Source organism: Populus alba, chromosome 15 (genome assembly GCF_005239225.2).
Source record: "Populus alba chromosome 15, ASM523922v2, whole genome shotgun sequence".
Taxonomy (NCBI): domain Eukaryota; kingdom Viridiplantae; phylum Streptophyta; class Magnoliopsida; order Malpighiales; family Salicaceae; genus Populus; species Populus alba.
This window is the reverse complement of record NC_133298.1, coordinates 13,989,775-14,009,278: the sequence shown is the minus strand read 5'-3', so window position 1 is coordinate 14,009,278 and position 19,504 is coordinate 13,989,775. Positions and strand designations below refer to the sequence as shown.

The window sequence follows — 19,504 nt, the reverse complement described above, 5'->3', positions numbered from 1 at the left end:
AAGTCGACCTTTGAGTCAAGTTTTAAAACTATGATAATAACCACTGTTATCATTATATTGACCTAGGACAATGATCAACTCGAACCATAACCCGAGCCTCGTCCCGGGTTGACTCTTGATTCCAGTTTTAAAACTACGATAATAACAACTTTTATCCTTAAGTTGATCCAGGTTAATGGCAACTGACTTGTGACTGGAGCCTTACCCCATATTGATCTCCGAGTCGAGTTTTAAAACTATGATAATAACCATTTTTATCCTTGTGTTGATCCGAGTCAATTGATTGCCTGATTCTGATCTATTTTATATTGAGCCACCAGTTTTTAATCAACCTTCGATTCATTTTTATCTTGCGTTGGCCTGGAAGTATATTTATACTACTATGTTCCTATTACTTGCATAATTTTTATACTATTTAAAGCTACCCTCCCTTTCTTGAAAAACCTTCGCAGTTTCTTCTTTAGGCTTTATTTTTCTTAAATAAATATAAAGCTAACAAGAGTAAGAGCAAACCACGACAATATTAATATAGCCGAGTAGATAAGGAAACGCGAGCATTAGCTGATGAATGCTTTGATCCTTTTTTTTGAAGATGGGCAAGCTTTTGAAGAAATAATGGTTTTCCCACATAATTCAGGATTCCCTGAGAAGCTGTTTGCCCCAAACTTGTCTTTGAACATCAGGAATTGGACCACTTGCCAAAAGTTGTTTGTTGGCTACATTGAAATCCTTGAGATAGGAGAAATCAAAATATGGTATTTCCCTATTGAGCTGATTGTTTTCAGCAAAGAAGGTTAGCAGGCCTGAAATCCGAGACAGAAAATATCAGCAGGAAGCTGTCACCGGAGAAGTTGTTGTCAGATATATCGCATGCATCTTCAAGTTATGTAACTGAGGAAAAGTGTCAAGAATATCACCAGCAAATCGGTTCCCGCTTACGTACAAGTGTCTCAGACGTCCGCAATTTCCTATCTCTTTAGGCATGAAGGCAGAAATATTGTTCTCTTTCAGGCTCAAGAAAACAAGAAACTTCGCCGTGCATATAGAAGCTACATCAAATGTTCCTGTTAAGTTGAACTTATCAAGAACAATCTTCTTAACATTTTGCGATTTCAAGCAGTCCACTCTTTTCCATGTGCCATTGAAATTGACATTGCTAATGCAGGGATCTGAGTTTCTGTTCCAACCCCAATTTTGATTATTTTGCGAATTTCCTGCTGAAAGTTTCTCCATGAATTACACCAGTGCCTTCATGACATTTTCATCTTCTGAATTTGACTTTGAGAGTATGAAAAACATCAAAATGGGGAGCACCCAGATAAGAATTCGATCCTTTTTTCTTAGATGAACCAAGTGAGTTTAGAGAAAATGGCACTATATTGTGGTTTCTCTTTTAAAGGGTAGCCTCTGACTAGCCAGGTAAGTAAAACCAAGGAGAAAGGAACAAGATTGCCATTGTTGCTTAAACCAGTCTAGAGAGCCAATTGGCTGAATTTACAAAGAGAGCTCGCATTGTTTTAAAATGGATTGCCCATGAGGTCTCACAAAAACATGCCAAAGGCCTAAAACAAGATTCTCAAAACAGGAGCCGGCCGGCAGACTTAACTAGTCATCATCATTTTCAATGTCGTGTCCTTCTTAGTTGGCTTCTAAAAAATTGACAGCGTTTTATGCTTCAATTAATTCATTAACTAATCAAAATGACACAACTGTAACTTTCTTGTCGATGGCCAACAACAAAGAAGAAATTAGAAACCCTCTCTTTGATGCTTTAATATTTCCATCTTCTATATGGTCGAACTTTGTAGATGATCCTTTTTAAACAGCTTCTGGTCTGGATCATTGCTGTTGAACATGCCCGACAGCTTAATTAATTAATTATATATTTAGTTTTCCAAACTTGTTTACTCCTGATGCCACTGTCCATGTAGCCGAGAGCAATGCTATTTTTGAATTCTAACGTAGTTTATAAAAAAATTTAGGAAAGTAACACGTTTTGGAGATGTAATAGATACATAACCTGCGCGATACTGAGGGTCATTTTTTAACTGAAAATAATAATTATTCCAAAAACCATGTCCTTCTCACTTCAATTAATATGCATAAAAAGTCAACTTAAAATTTTGTAAAGATTCATTGGCCAAGAAATGAGATTTAAAATCCAATGGTCAAGAAAGAATGGATCACCGGAGACACACTGGAGTTTGTTTTTTACACACCCAATACAATTAGAAAGATCTCGATGAGAGGATTTTAATCACATCGTGAAAGACCACCAAACATGGTCGTAATTTGTTAGGGGTTTTGTTCAAGGGTTAATTACGACCTCCTTTGGTGTTCGTTCAAGGTATAGTTAGAATCATTTCGTTGAGATTTTTCTGATAGTACCGAGTGTGTTGAAAACAGAGTCATGGTGTATATCCAGTGACCTATTCTTTCCTTTCTTCCCCTATTTATCTCTCATTCCATATCAATTTATCTCTTTTTTCTTTTTTAGCCATTAGATCTTTATAAAATAGTTGGTTAACTTTTGTTGAAGTTAATTAATTTGTAAGAGCCTAACATCAATAGGGACCCTCATACCTTATCTTCAACAGATAAAATTTCATTATAGTCTCTTAATAACAACTAAGGCACAAAAACCCAATCATCTATCTGTTTATTTTTCTCAAAACATTTTTTTTTTCAAAACCTCATTTGGATTAACATAAATAGTTGTAAAAATCCAACCTATCCTCCTCTCATCCACAATAGCATGAATAAGATTTCGAGGAGACTTCATAATATTTAACTCCACTTTATTTTTATTCCACAATAACCAAATCCCTTTATATCTCCCATGAGATTCTACCCTAAAACTTGCATTGAACCCTAATTTCTCTACTATTTCATCACCTATTACACCATGCACTATAGGTTCAGTGATTGTCATTACATCAACCTTACAACTTCTCCTCAATTAATTAACAATTGAACAAAACCTATCATTTCCCGCCTCTCTACAATTCTAATATAGAAAATTCATAATAATAAATTGTAGAAGAATTACCAAAATCATCATACTCATTTATTTTAGAGGTGGTACAGAGGTGCCCATTTGTTCATCTTCTTCCATCGTCACCCCCATATCTTATACAATTTCAACATATCTTCAATTAAATTATCTTTCGCAACATCTATTTTTGCCCAATAACTTGATTCAGGAGGTATTGGTTCTAGAAACACCTTACTTTTTTGGATTTCAACAGACCTCTCCCTCACAAGCATCTCATCAGTTATCGATAGGGATAAAATAACTATAGATTGATCTTTGACATTCATCCTAACCTGTTTATTTTTGTGTTGTTGATGAAATTTATCATTATTTTCGTTATCCCTAGTATTATTTACCAAGGAAAGAATATCACTAACCAAGCCCACCTCATTAATCATTAGGCTAGCCTCTTTTTTCTTAATAACCCCATATGACCCATGCAATATGACCCTTTTATTACCTAATTTACTACTCGGGCCTCTTTTAGGCTTATTTCTATTCCTGAAGTCCACCTTCTCATTTGTATCTTTTCCCACAATCACCTTATCTGAATATTTTTGTTATTATTATCATTAATAAACATATCTTTTTCATTATTCCCCATGTCTATCTACCTTAAATCCCACACCTGTAGCAATTTTCTTACTCATCAAACTCGTTTTAGAAGCAGTCCCATTATTTACAAGATTTTTATTAGGTATGTTATTACTTGCCAAGACTGGTTTTTTCCTAACATTACTTTTTCGTCTCTATGTAGCCACCATCCATTACCCAAATTGTTTTTCCACATCTGGTCTAATAACTCAACCATCTTTCTACTTCATACCCTTCAATGAATCACCATCATCTTTGCTTTCATTCTTATTTATTATCACCTTTATATTTTCCTCATGATTTTGACGTGCATGAGAAATTTTTTTATGACCATATTAGCCACAATAAAAATAGATTAAATGAATCCCTTCATATATAATACATTTAATTCTTCTACACAATTTGAATTTAGCTAAGAATGCCCTCGTTAGATCCATCTTCACATAAATTCTAGAATAGTTACCCTTTGTGACAAAAGATGTGGTACGATCCACTTTTAATGTCTTCTCTATATGATTGCTAATTCTTCATAATATAGAATTATCATATTATTTCATGGCTAAATTTGGCAATCTGACCCATACTGCAACCTTTTCAATAGTCGCCTTATATGGATCAAAGTTTGGATGCCATGTATTAACTGTCAAATAATAATCAACGACCATCTAGAGTCCTTCAAAAAAACACATATTTCCTATCTTCAGACTGTGAGAATTTCTCAAATCAACAAAGTTAAAATCTCATTAGATCCTCCACATCGTTCTAAGCCTCCAAGCACTGTGCTAGGTTTGGGAAATGGGTGCAGGAGTGTGATTTGATTGATTTGGGTTTTTATGGGTTGAAATTTACTTGGAGAGGTAAAAAAAAAGGTTTTTGTAAGGTGTTTGACATATTTGATATAGGGGTTTGGAAATATGCAGTGGCATCTGAAGTTTGAAGTTTTAAAATGCTTTTATTAAGGTTCTGCCCAAAGTTAAATCGGATCATCATCCAATATTGACAGTATTGGGTGGTGATAGTCAAAGTGTTCAAAGGCATAGTAGACCTTTTAGGTTTGAAGTTGTATGGGTGTAATATGAGGAGTTTGGGGATTTTATTCAGAGTAAATGACAGACTGATGTGGGATTTGTTCTAGCCTTAGATGAAATGACTAAGCAACTGAAGGATTGGAATAATGTGGTGTTTGGCAATACTAAACATTTCCATACGAAGATAGTGATTAAAATACATAAAATATAATTAAGAAACTAAAAGATGAGAATAATATATGGGTGTGAGAGGAGGATAGTTTGAGGAATATAGTGGTAGAGTATTATAAAAGGCTATTCAATAGAGAGAAGGGGAGAGCAAAGAAGGATGTTGAATGGGAAATTTCATGAGGTAACAAAGGACCAACTTGAGATGTTATTTATTTTAATCTTTGATGAAGAAATCAGGAAGGCTATTTTTTACATAAAGCCTCATAAGGCTTTAAGACCATATGGTTACCAACCATTCTTTTATCTTGATTAATGAAGAGTGGTAGCGCTAGTAGTGTGCAATTTCATTAGAGATATTTTTTTAGGGAAGAATTGATGTGGCAGTAGTGAATCAGTCTCAATTGGTATATTGATATTGAATGTGCAATCCCCTGAATACATGCATCAATGTCGTCCAATTGAACTGTGCAATGTAAGCTTCAAAACTATAACTAAGATTTTGGTCAATAGACTAAAGTCTTTAATGCCTTAGATAATTGATGTTTATCAAAACAGTTGTCCTTGAGAGACATATTACTAATAATATGATTATTATCTAAGAGATAATACATTCTATGAGAAAGATAAAGGGTATGAAAGGTTTGATGACTATAAAGATGGACCTTAAGAAGGCCTATAATAGGCTTAGATGGGACTCTATATAAAAAACTTTAATGGAGACAGGATTACTTAAAAGGATGGTGGACCTAATAATGGTTTGTATAAAGTCATATACTTTGAGTATGTTGTGGAATGGATGTCCTTTATATAGTTTCAAACCTTTTAGGGGCATCAGGCAAGGAGACCCTTTGTCTCCATATATTTTTGTGCTCTGCTTAGATAAATTATCTCAGTTAATTCAAAAGGAGGTTATAGATCACTCTTGAAAACCTTTCAGAATTAATAGAAATGAGATTTATATTTCTTAATTGTGTTTTGCAGATGACATGTTGTTTGCTAAAGCAAGTGAGGAATAGATGGAGAATATAATGGTATGTCTTAACACTTTTTATGAAGCTTCAGGTTAAAAGGTGAGCAGTAACAATATAAGGGTTTACTTCTCAAATAATGTGTTCGCAGCAACTGCTAGAAATATAAGCAGAAATAGTGACTTTCAAATAATTGATAATTCGGGGAAGTATTTGAGTGTGCCTATTCTTCACCAACGAATCACTAAACATACATATTGTTAATTGATTGATAAGGTGCAGAAGAAGCTAACAGGTTAGAAAGCAAACAATCTCTCTCTAACAAAAAAGATTAGTCTTTGTAAGTCTGTTATAACAATTATTCCTCTCTATACAATGCAATTAACATTATTACTAAAAGGAATTTGATATGATACAAAGAAGACATGTAGGAAATTTATCTAGGGATCATAGGCAGGTAGAGGTAAAGTGCACACCTTGTAAATTGAAAGACTATGTGCAAACCTAAAATTAAAGATGAATCAGGGTTAAAAAAGATGCATCATATGAATGTATTTTGTGATGAAGCTGGCATAGAGAGTGATGTTTAAGAGTGATAGTCTTTAAGTGAAAGTATTGAGGGGAAAATATATCAAATCTATTGAGAGAGTTCCTCAGGTTAATGCTAAGTAGAGAAATTCAAGTTTGTGGAAAGTAATAAGTGATGTTTAGAATCATGTTACTAAGGAAGTATGTTGGAGTGTAAATAATGGTGTGTGTGTTAGGTTTTTGAGGGATGGTTGGCTTAATAGTTATAGACCACTTATCAATCATGTGAGGCAGGAAATTTCATGGGATTTAAGGGAGGCTACAGTCTCGAACATTATGGGGGAGAACAAACAATGGAGATGAGAGTTTTTTGCTTATTTGCTACCCGTACAAATAGTTAGGTAATCGTGAATTATCCTCCTTTAAACAGTATATTGGGGAAAGATAATATGTATTACAGGGGTTTGACTAATGGTTCTTTCACAGTAGGCTCGACTTATTCTTTTCAGAATTATAAACTGAAGAATCAAAATTATAAGGATCCTTTGTGAAAATTGATTTGGAGGTGGAAAGATATGGAAATAATTAGGACTTTCTTGTAGATAGGTGGACACAATGCAATATTGATGAATATAAAAAGATACGCGTGAAGGATTGCATAAAGACCTTGTTGCCATCATTGCATCACTAGTGTTGAAACTATTTTACATGCATTAAGGGACTATCAAATTCCAAGGAAGATTTGGGAGCAGGTGGTTAGAAACTTAAAATTAAAGATCAACAAGTTTTCCTTACAACTAGTTTGTATACTTGGTTGGTGGATAATCTGGCTTCAAGTAAGAGCGACAGTTATGAAGGGGATTGGGCTGTAACCTTTGGAGCAGTTGTATGGCTTATTTGGAAAAGCTAACATAATATAGTGTTTGAAGAAGAGATGAGGGACTTTTGAGATGGTGTTAGCCATTCGAAAATTAGCTACAAACATGAAGGTTGTAAATTTGAAGGATGTGTTGGGTATGTTGCAGATAAACAGGTTCAATAGGTTGGATGGAAATACCCATCTTTAGAGTATGCAAAGTTAAATGTTGAAGGTTATAGTAGGGTAACCCAGGAGAGGTGGGTGCAGAAGGTTTCGAGAGACAGTATGGGAGCATGGATTTCAGATTTTGCAGTTAATGTGGGAGTGTGTTCATCTTTAAGAGAAGAGTTGAGGCAATGATTTATGAATTGGAGATTGTTTAGTCTTTGGGTATTAGAAGATTAATATTGGAGTCAGATTCAGAAGTTGCAATTAAGCTTATCCAGAAAAAAGTGACCCTGATTGATACAAATTCTAATTTAGTCATAAGGGTAAGAAGATTGATGGATAAGGAGTGGGATGTTGAAGTATATGATTGCCTCGTCAATAATTTAGTGATGTTTACTTGCAGGGAATGCTACATATGATTGGCTCGTCAACTTTAGGCTAAGCAAAATGTCATTTTGATAGATTGGCTTATATTATTGCATATCCTTTTACGAATCTTCGTATAATTTTGTATTATGATCTCATTGAGTTGACTCCTTCTCATTTAATTTAGTTAGGTTAATGCCTTTATATTCACTAAAAAAATTAATTTCTAGAAAAAAAAGAAGATATTTTAAAACATTTACTAAACAACAATTATTTGAAATGGTAGCTATGTAAAAAATATTCAAACTATGTTATTTTTCAAATACCTTTTGAATCTATGTTACTTTTTCAAAACTTTTAACAAACTAAGTTATTTAAAAAACAAAAAATGCCCGAGAGCAAAAGGCAATTAAATTATGAAATCCCAACCATTATCAAAGAAAAAAAATTATGTAATCTAATGCAGGCAGTCCGAATTAAAACATAAAAGGAACCGATTACTTGAACCGTTAGTTATTCCTATTTTTGTCAAGGAAAGGGAATTGGAAAGTTGCTAAGATGGACCCTAAACTCTTTCTACATTTCTGTATTCACTATACCTTTGAACCCATCATTTAATTTCATTATTTGTTGTATACTTTTTCTTTTTCTTACAAAGGTTCCCTCTAACTAAAAATAAATGGTCAAAAGGTGTTCATTTTATATTTAATTATTCATTTATTTTCTTATAATTCATTTTGAAAATAGAACATGTAATTATGGGAAAATAGAGAGAGAAAAAAAGACTCTTTCAAGTAATATAATGTACAAAAAAGTGTAAGTTATATATTACCAAGGTAATGGGGAAAAAATGGTAAAATTAAGGATTAAAATTTTTAACCATCTTAATTATAAAACATGCTGCATAATTTTTGTTGCTTAAGTTATGATCTAGTTGCATAATCTCTTGATTTTGATACATGATTCACTTATTATGAACTTTTTTAATAAATAAAATTTCTTAGTTTTGCTACTTATTAATCCATAGAGTTATATCACATATGGAAACAAAGGGTGATTGTATGAGATTATGGGTCTAGATGCCAAAAAATACAAGTTTAGAGTTTGAAACTCTTGTTTGTTAAAAAAAAAAAAAGAAGAGGACTTTACCTAGTTGAAGATCAGCTTTCTAAAAACCTCATTTTAGCACCACAAATCCGTCCAAATTACATAATTAAACCATGTTTTCTCTACAATTCCTATACTAAAAGAATCAAACATGCAAATACTGAAAGTAATCACTTCTCTTTCGATTTCCCATATGAGTCCATGTTTTCAAATCAAATAATTCATGCCAATTATTTTCTTACTCTGGGAAAGTTGAGCTACATGATTAATGATTAATCAAGCAAACTGATGGTAGATGTAGACTGGAACGTCAGTGAAGATCAACATGTAATAAAGGTACATTGCCAATCTTACAAGGGGGTTTAATTTAAAGATGATCAAACCCCTGCTGCACAACATTAAGGGTCTGCATGCCCAGCAATCTCATCTTCCTCCTCATCACTGGATCCACTTTCTTCATCACTGACATCCTCCTCGTCACTCAGCTCTTCGCCCGTGGAGTTCATAATATGCTCCTTTTTTGCATATCGTTCACAATACTCTGCTCAACAAATAAGACTGAAAATAATTACATCTCTTGTTCCTAAGCTGGGGCCTGACTCTTGAACAGCCCTGGTGTGATAAGACCTCACCTTATATCCTAGCATTAGCCTAGGATCTTTTTATAAGTGCTAAATTACAGACAATTCCAATAGTTCAGTTAATCACAAATATCAGAAGACAGGTCCCTAGGCAACATAATGGGCACACGGTTCATGTTCAGTCATGCAACAAAACACCACTACCACCTTATAAACACCCTTTTCCAGAAACTCGAGGATAAAAGGTTGTGAAGTCACGTATTCTCATTCTATAGGCTGCTCCTTTGCGGCCTATAGATAGATCACTTGTCAATGCCTTCAATCACTTAATCACTTGGATCTAAGACTTCCCTTTTCACATGAATGGCAAACACGCTTGCAAACTCATGGTTACGCTGTATAGAGTCCCATCATTGAGGAACTAACCCAATCATGCGTTGGATACTATAATTATGTGTTTTTGAATAGCTAATCACCCAAAATCCCAGTATATTTCAATTTCCTGAACTTGAATATGAATGAATACTTGAATAGACAAGGATGAAAAGATTCTACAATCTAGATTTATTTTCAGGTGGGCAATAAAAAAATGATTCTGGATAACTTTCACCTTTCACTTTCTGATCATATTGTTCTTTATCCTTCATCATCAATGAAGCTGCATCACCATTGAGGGGGTCTGAAGGATTTGGATAAATCAAGAGCTGTGGCAAGAAAACTTCAAAAACATTTAAAAGATCTGCAGAAACAAAGACAATGTATGTGAGTAACTATGGTGAAAGTCAAGATTGAAGGAAACAATCGACAAAAACAGATCATGTGGATGGTGCATATTCAATGAGAAAACAATGCATGGGGACCATCCACCTAGAATGTGCAATCTAAACAAACAATATATAGCTTTATTTAGAATGTGATATATGATGCTTACCAAACATTGGACTCCATGACTGGTTGATTACATCCAAGCATACAGAACCAGAACTGTTATTGATAAAGAAAAATATTGCAAATGTCAGCTGAAGGACCACAAAATTAGAAACAATATAAAATCTAAACTATTTGCAACACAGCAGTTGCAAGATCATTGCTTACAGTTCATCAACATTTGGGTGGAATATCTTGTTCACAAACCCGATAGAAGGCGACTTGTAAGGATATGCATCAGGAAGCTCAACATGGATTTTCCAGACACCACCTTCATAAAGGCCTGTATGCATCACAGCAAGAAAACACGAAATACAAAATAGAAGACATTACTAAAACACAAGAATAAAAGAATAAAACTGGAAACAGCCAATAGAGGTTTGCAAGAGAAAAAATGCATCTCAGAATTCTCAAGGTAAAAGGAGAACAAAGATAAATACTAAAATTGGAAACTCCAATAGGTAACAAGGTCTTACATAAATATGCCATAAGATTCTGTCACCCTAATCTCAATGTTTACAGTACTTCAGTTAGTGAGAAGCCATCAAACATGTCGACATCAATCATGAAGTCCTGAAACTAAATGAAATGACCTCTTCATATTTTTCTCATTCAAAATTAACAATGGAAGAAAGCTCCCCGAGCTCCCAAAACTAAATAGACTTAAACAAGGAAAACAATAACTGAAGGATGCCAGAGATCCATGTGGACAAAAGATGAAAACAATTGTTATTTCCATTCCATTACTGGAATCAAATAATCCATACAACAAACCAAGAAACTGTTTTGTCAGTGGTAAAACAGATCATGTTCCCGAGTTCATTCATAGATTTACAACAGCATGCTTGTACATGGACTACACCCTGCCCCTGTCTGTACAATTTTTAAAGCACCATGTACCAAGTAGATACACAAAAAGAAAAGCTAATATATCAAATTGGAGAAAGAAACACCAAAAGAGAAGAGATAATACTTTCTTTAGGACCATGAAACTCCACATTAAATTCATTCAGTCCATCATTTATAGTCTCCACATTGTAATCACTCATCATCCTGTACAGCATTAATCCAACAGTTAAACATGTCACAAAGAAATAATTATCCATAACTCCAAGAAGTAATGCAGCAAATCCAAATCTAGGCAAATGGCTGTACAGACTATGCTGGTCAGATAAAAAGCCTATAATCCAAACAAATATATGCCAAAAAAGAAAGAAAACCATCAGGAATACCAAATAAAAATTCAACTTTAGCACAATCATTAATAGTAAATGGGATCTTATATCATCCATGGTGAAAGACACCATGGACCAACCAAACTCAATCCTGGTGGTAAACTGCGGAGCCTTTTCCCATTCACAAACCTTAATAGGTACTACTGGAGCCAATGGTATGGAAAAGCCTGTGCTAGAGCTACATCCTTACTCCATTAGTTTTAAGCATAAACCCCCATATCCTAAACCTATACATAAACAATTATATTCCCCTCATAACACTAACAGTGCATGCCAACCTGATTAAGCTAAAACCACACAGATTACAGTATGAAAATGCTGTTGATATTTTCCTAGAAAATAGGGAGGCACTTGCCTTGGGCGCCATAGTTGCACTTCTCACAAAACTATAAATCCATCCAAAGCTCATTGAACCATGCCTTTGATTTCATTTTAAGTCAGTCTATCTTTAACTATATGTAGACAGAAATCAAAAGGAAAGGCTGATTATCTCATATGCATGCATAAATGACAATGATAAACTTACAACTTCATGACATCCATCTCTCTCCTCTTGCTTGGAGAAGACATTTTAAATTGTACAGATTAAAACTCCCAAACCTGCAATAGAAGCATCAAATATGTTTGCTTTTAATGTATGAGAAGTAAAATCAAAGTAATCAATGTTGTTTCAATTCCTTGTACTAGAACATACAAGCAGCAAAAGATACAAGCATAAGCACGTAACGTCCTTGCAATTACCTACGAGATGTTGTAACTTGAGGTAGAGATGAAGAAAACCACAGTATCAGAAACTTCTAATACTGCTTAATGTGCAAAGCATGCGTAGGGTACAAGCAAATCTGTGAAGAATGCACACAAAGTCAGTAAATCAATACATCTAACATGAAACATGTCCGCGTGTTCAAATTTCAGCAAGCCTTCTAGTTGTTAAGATCCTATCATCGGTTCAAATATCCATTTGTTAAGCCAGAAGACCTTCAGAAATATCCTCACAGGTTAAAGAAAAAAATCAATTGCCCTGCACAGGATAGCAATGCCATGTGCCTAAAAATAATAGCCTCTGAAGATTTTGCCAGCTTAAATATAGCCACATGCAGACCTGCCTGGGATGTCACAATGACATTTCTAGATACAATTAACTATTGCCACAGAATCAAAACCAAATTGTTTAATCCAGCCACAAACTGGAAATGCAAGAAAGAAAAGAACAGAAGTAAGAAAAACCCTCAACACCATGCACTAAATGAACAAATGTCGGATAAGTCTTTGTCTAAGGCTTAAGTCACTCCGCTGTTCTTCTAGAGTGCCCTTTATGACACTATGATTAGTTCAATTGATCTTTTATTCAGTCTAAAGACTTTAGAAAGAACCGAGTATTCAGTGCAAGAGTTTGTTTTATGTGTTCTTAAACACTAACATTGTTTAATTATAGTGTGAAATTAACACAAAGTGTAGTATTTGTACCAAGAATTTATAACAATCATCCAAAAGTTCAAGAGCAATCGGAAGATAACAAGTATTCTCCGCATTGCATCTAATTTAACAAGCAAAAACAAGCAGTCATTTGGCAATGCAAGTATATATATGATCCATAATAAATCATCCATTCAAAGCATTGAGCCAAAACATTTACAAATGTTTAACAAGTGAACCAATTCTCAATCTCGAAGAAGCACAAAATCCCAAGTTCTTTCTTCATTTTCCATCGCAAAAAAATAAAAAGAAAACACCTCGTTCAGTCAAAGACATAGCGAGCAACCGACACAAAATTTATAATTCCAAATTGTTGCAAAGTTTCAAGGATCTAACTTTTATGAATTAAATCTAACGATATAAGATCTAACAAGTGACAGATGCAACAAAAAAAAAAAAAAACGACAGGCCATGAATAATTGGGGCGCTGTCGGAAGATTGGTCAGAGGGAAAATAAAGATAAAAACTTGCAGTATCTTACGTTTGCAAATCAGTTTTCAGAAAATATGGTGACAGCCCTTTAGTGGGTTGGTGCTGGATTTCTGATCACGAGAAACCAAACAGAAAAATCGTAGAGAAAAGAAGATATCAGCAGCTAAAAGTGAGAGAGGCAAAGCAGGGGAAGGCAAGAGAGATATATAAGGAGAGAGTGTAGGGGTGAATTGAATGACCACATTTTCACATGCACGTGTTGAATATAAAATACGTTCAAATCCACAACTTGGTTGGTTGGCCTTCAAGTTTTTCTTTTTTTTTCTTTTTTTTTTCTTAAGATGTTTCTTAATAATACAAGCATTTGAAAATCTTATACCTTTTAATTGTTAATTTCCAGCATTTTGCATTTCCTCTGAAACTTTTATTTGAAAATCCAAGTGTAGTGTTAAACATTTAAGAGCTAAAATCTAGCATATAAATTGAAAACTTTTATTTTGGTTTATATCGTAATGAAACATAAATATTTTGTATATACTGGGCAAAGCTAGGATTATTTATTAAGAAGGGTTAAAATTAATATAACAAGATATAATATTTGTTTTGATTTATTATACATGAGTTGTAAAACAAAACCTGCATAATTTAGTTTTATTTAAATAACTTCCTACAAACATATAATGATTTTGTATAAGGTAAAATGTTTAGAGCAATATCAAATTGAGTCAAATCAATGAAGTTAATTTCATCTTCATAATGTATCCATCACTTTAATGATGTTGGTCTTTATATTATCAAATATAAAACATACAAAGTATATAAGAAACATTAGCTAAAGTGAAGCATTATTTATGTTGATAAACTTTGAAATAAAGCAAAAAATAATAAAGAACCAATTCTTCTTAGTTTGTTCATCGTTCAACCTAAAATCAAAACGTATATCGTAAGAAAAAATTGATAATTTTAGTGGCTTTGCTAAAAACAAAACATATAAAAAAAAGATCCAAGCATAATCAAAACAAACCAATAAAATATATCTAATTAATTAGAAAAAAAAATCACTATAATAAGAATTCAAAAAACAATTGGTAGAACTAGCAGATCTGAGGAAAAAAAAAAGGAGCAAAAATAAAAGAATTATAAAAGAACCTCATCAAATTATTAACAAACATCTAAAAACAAAACAAAAATATATTTTAAACTTAAATTACCTTGTTTTGTTTGATGAAAAATAAATGAATTGGTGACTCTGTTTCAATCTTTTTGTAAAAAAAATTGATCGCGATTTATGTTTTTGTTTCTCTGTTTGATCGGCTGCAGCCTGCAGGATTTATATTAGGGTAAATTGGTGGCTCTGTTTTTTATTTCACAAAGTAATGCATTTATATTATTTTCTTTCCATGGAGGTCAAGAGTAAATTAGGAAATAAAAGTAAAGTCATAATTAATTATTGTAATAAGATCCACCAATATGACACATCCTCTTTAAAAATTAAAACATCTTGAGAAGGGCCTGGCCCTTGCTTGCCTCCCTCCCCCCTCACTTCTACCCCTGTGTATTATATTATATAAACAACTAAAACGGAAGAGTGTTTTGAGCGATGTTAATCACTATTCAAACACTTACATAGCATTATGAACAGGAGCAGTGTTTTTTATTATTATTCACTTTGGTTCCTTAACTCTCTCTTTTTCTATTGTGTTTTTTTGTCATGAAATTAACACCCAATTGCTTTAAATGTATTGGCTAGGACCGAAGGAGACCAATTTAGAAAAGGTGATGAAAATGGATGGTGTTTATAAAGTTGGCGTTAAAAATACACTTTAATCCTTCAATTTATAAAATTAGTATTTTTTTAGTCCTTTATGTTTTTCTATATTCAATTTTAGCACATAACTTCATTTTTGTTATTTTTTAAGTCCTTAACTTTGGAAGGAGAGATAAATTTTTGCCAGGTTATGATATAGAGAGAGAAAGTCATTATTTTTGCATATTTCAACTACCAAATTAATTGATATTGATGTCCACGGGTTTCATTTGATAAAAGGAGTTGAATAATGGTTGTTTCAAACTTCATTATTACCTGATAAAGTAAATTAAGGTCGAGGAAGAAAAAGCCTAAACCTGTTTGATTTCATGTTTTGGGGTTGTTTTTAGAGTTTCTTAGGTTAATTAATTCGTTTCTAGGTGTTGTGAGGGATTTTTATGAGAGTTTTTTTTTTTTTTTGTTAAAACAGGTTGAAAAAAAGGATTTTGAAAAAAAAAATATCTTTGTCCAGATTTTTCAAAAACCATTAGATAGATAGGTGACATGTCGTCTACTTCAACATGTAACACATCATTCAGCAAATGACGTGTCATCTAATTTTTTTAATCAAAAGGGTGAACAATAAGTCGTCTATTATCATTCGCCTCTTTAAAAAAGTAAAAATATAAGGCCTTGGCATGCAACCCTAAGCTCTCTTTTTCATAGGCTCAAATGCGCAAGGTCATTAGGCTCGTGCATCTGAGCTCTTTTGTGGGGTTTTTTTATTTGCAATTTTTTTTGTCTTTATTTAGATGCAACATAAATTTATATATATATATAAAAAATTATTAGACTCGGTTGAGCTAGTAGTGCGAATCGCTGATTTGACAGGTTGTGACTCAACATTTAGGAAATATTTCAGTGCATTTTCCTCTTAAGTTTTTTTTTAAAAATGCAATTTAACCGTTATCATTGATTTTTTTTATTTAAATTCAAATAAAAAAATGCAATTTAATCTTTTTTTTTCCTTTAGCTTAAAAAAAATCCTGCATAATTAGGATCATGTTTTGATTTGAGTTTTAAATTTTGTTTGTTGATTAAAGTTGATTACGAGCCAATATAATATGATATATTTTTAAATTTTTAGCTTAAACTCTTTTATACCTCTTCTATTTGCTTCTAAATTTAATTTGATTTGTTTCAAGAAGAGAATAAAGAAAGAAAATATAAAAAAATTTATCCAATCGAGTTTAATCATTATGGTTGTATTCATTACCCGAGTCGTAGATTTCACATGTAAACTCGTAGATTTCAAATTTATTTTTAAATATATATATAAATTATTATTTTAATACATTTCTATACAAAAAAATATTTTGAGAAATAACCCCACTTTAAAAAACTTATTGATCATAAATTTTATTCCAGCACAGAATAATGCATGCTAGCTGCAATACATTTGACTTTTTAGTTCTTCAAATAGCCTTGTTAAAGAAAACTTTAAAGCAATGAAAAGGCATTTCTATTCAAACAATATAGCAGTGAGACATAATCCATCAATTATAAGACTAAAGGCTTGTAAACAGACATTGATTATATTTGTATGTTTAAATAAGATTATTTGTCCGAGGTAGATGTTACCCCTTCCTTCAGAACTTACACAAATATCCTCGCTACCTCCATGTTCACTGATCTCAGTTTACACTAACAGTAGTAGGATTTCGTCATGCACAAGAAGTATGCTACCAGCAATGAGAGCATATGAATTGTGTGGATTTTATTGAATAAAATAGGCATAGAAAAAGAACAGCTTGTGTCACTACGGAGGAAACCCTGCAGCAACCAAAATACTCATCACAAGAAACCATACTATAAAACGTCTAACTTGGTTTTTTCCATGGGTTATCCCCATAGTAGAAAGCAGTGCCAACCATAAGTGCCACAGTAGCCCCTTGGACAACCACCCGAGCTCTCATTAACACCTGACCCAATTGAGAATTGCCTCGCCTGAAACTGATTAAGCCAGCTGTGAGAACTCCTGCCGTCATAAGTGCACCTGCAATAGTTACAAACAATCAATCAAACTGAAGCCAGATACAGAACTGTCTAAAGATGAATCCCAGTTCTATCATGAGAAAATAGCACAACGAATTTGGAATTCCTGATGGCCAATATGCAACTCAAAAGCTCAGATGTTTAAAATATAAGAAGCTAACAGTAATATAAACCATCCATTTAAACTCCAGACACAGAGTCAGGTGCCCGAACCCTTAAAGCACATTATCTTTTGAAAAGTGGGATCTGCAATTAATGGGTCTGAAAAATGAAAGATGATGTTCAAGGTAAATATGCCAGAGCAAGAGTTTATCCACCAACGTGCTAGTATTTGTGAAATGGAACCAAAGACCAACAATTTACATTCCATTCTATTACTGCAAATATACCAATTCAATCCTGTTTTCTACAAGCAATGCCCTGAACATAAGGGAAAAAAAAGTAGATCGCCACCGCCATCCCTCCAATGAAAACAGGAGAGAGAGGGAAGAAATTTCTTGAAGGCCATGCTTGTTTTGCGCTAGGATTTGGAATGGGAACGGATTCTCATTCCATTTCTAATGTAATGTAGTTTAATTCACTGAAACATGGATTGCCATTATCAAAAAAGCAAGTTACAATACCTTTCTTTGGTAGAATGAGATACTGATACTATAAGTGAGATTAATTGTTCCATTTCTCTAGTGCTACACTAAAACAGCATTAGAAGTAAAGTTAATTTTGAAAATAAAAATTGTAGAATTCGAATTCTATTCTCATTTCTAAGCAAACCCAACAAAAGGGTAAATCATAGAATCTCTCTGCTTCTTTTCTTCAAACCTTAAAACCCTAATCAATACAATCAAATTCCTAACAAATTTTAATTGGGCTAATGATTCCTCGAAAATGAAAAAAACAGTATTCGCTAATATGTTGCAAATCAAAAAAAAAAAAAAATGAAGCTTCAGCATCGCGTAATAGATGTATATAAAATGAAAAGGGAAAGAAATGGGGAGGGGAGGGGAGGGGATAGGAGGATTGATTGAATATTTACCGACGGGAACGAGGGGGTTCCTGACGCGCTTCTTCTCCTCGAATAGTTGTTCAAAGTTGGGTTCTGCCGTGCCCATCTTCTCCATTAATTTGCTTTCTTTCTGACTCTCTATTAAATTCTTTTTTAACATTTTTTTTTCCAGCAGGAGAAAGAAGTAATGGATCAAACAGAACCAGAGAGTAGCTAATCTGAAATTTTAACACTCCACGGTACAAATAACGTATAATGATATAAAAACTTATTTTTAAAAGTATTTTTATTTTAAAAATATTAAAATAAATTTTTATTTTTTAAAATTTATTTTTAATATTAATGCTTTAAAAATATATAAAAATATTAAAAAAAAATAATTAATAAAAAAACATGTTAAAATTCATTCTCTAACACTCCTTAAATTTAATATATGGATGTGGACACTAACTTGGGTTTTAAATGACAAGTTATCTGCATAGGCGTAGGATGTGAAAAAAAAAAAAAAAAAAAAAAAAAAAAACATGATGCCTCTTAATTTTTGGATGTTTAGTTTTGTAATATATGGTGCTTTTTTTATAAAAAAAAAAATTTATTTAAAAATAAATTAAAATAATTATTTTTTAGATTTTTTATTTTTTTATAATACATTAAAATTATTAGAAAGCACTAGAAAAAACATCAATTATATGTTTTATAATACATTAAAATTATTAGAAAGTACTAGAAAAAACATCAATTCTATGTTTTATGAAGCCAAATGCACTAGGAAAAATAATTACTTTATTAATGATTATAGATGAAATTAATATGCAAATATTTTTATAAAATTGATCATAAATATTTAATAAGAATAAAAAAAATTATTTTATTAAATTTTTAATTATATATATATATATATTTTTATATTTCTATATATTCGCTTGAAAATTATTGAGTTATAATTTATTTATTTTTTATTGAATTTTTTTTTCAAATGATGATAAGTTTATTAAAAAAAAACAACAATGTTTCTAATACAAAAAAAAATTCTCATGATAAAAAATAATTATATAAATTAAAAATAATAATTAAAGAGATTTTTCATCCTTGATTCATATCATTGGAATTCCTATTAATATTAAAATCAATTACCTTTATTTTCTATTAAAAAAAATCATCTTCCTAATAAAAAAAACATGATATTATCTAAGCAAAAATAATATATGAATAAAAAATGAATTTA

The 19,504-nt window shown here is 32.3% G+C and overlaps 2 protein-coding genes across 4 annotated transcripts; both read right to left on the bottom strand.

Moving 5' to 3' along the window:
- Nucleotides 1–633: 633 nt before the first annotated feature.
- On the bottom strand, nt 634–1,233 carry LOC140954619 (receptor-like protein kinase 7). Its single transcript, XM_073404814.1, has 2 exons — nt 918–1,233; nt 634–803 (listed from the first exon to the last, which is right to left on the bottom strand). Exons 1-2 carry the CDS (start codon nt 1,231–1,233, stop codon nt 634–636), a joined length of 486 nt encoding a protein of 161 aa, XP_073260915.1.
- A 7,751-nt stretch (nt 1,234–8,984) lies between these two features.
- LOC118051994 (ubiquitin-conjugating enzyme E2 5) lies at nt 8,985–13,712 on the bottom strand. 3 transcript variants are annotated; one of them, XM_035062799.2, is made up of 8 exons: nt 13,524–13,711; nt 12,308–12,408; nt 12,093–12,166; nt 11,305–11,384; nt 10,500–10,614; nt 10,336–10,388; nt 10,015–10,143; nt 8,985–9,364 (listed from the first exon to the last, which is right to left on the bottom strand). In XM_035062799.2, exons 3-8 carry the CDS (start codon nt 12,134–12,136, stop codon nt 9,222–9,224), a joined length of 564 nt encoding a protein of 187 aa, XP_034918690.1. In that variant the 5' UTR covers nt 12,137–12,166; nt 12,308–12,408; nt 13,524–13,711; the 3' UTR covers nt 8,985–9,221. The 3 variants fall into 3 exon arrangements, with proteins under 3 accessions (XP_034918690.1, XP_034918691.1, XP_034918692.1); XM_035062800.2 differs by lacking the exon at nt 12,308–12,408 and having other exon boundaries at nt 13,524–13,712; XM_035062801.2 differs by lacking the exons at nt 12,093–12,166; nt 12,308–12,408; nt 13,524–13,711 and adding an exon at nt 10,808–10,910 and having other exon boundaries at nt 11,305–11,319.
- Between the last annotated feature and the right edge of the window lie 5,792 nt (nt 13,713–19,504).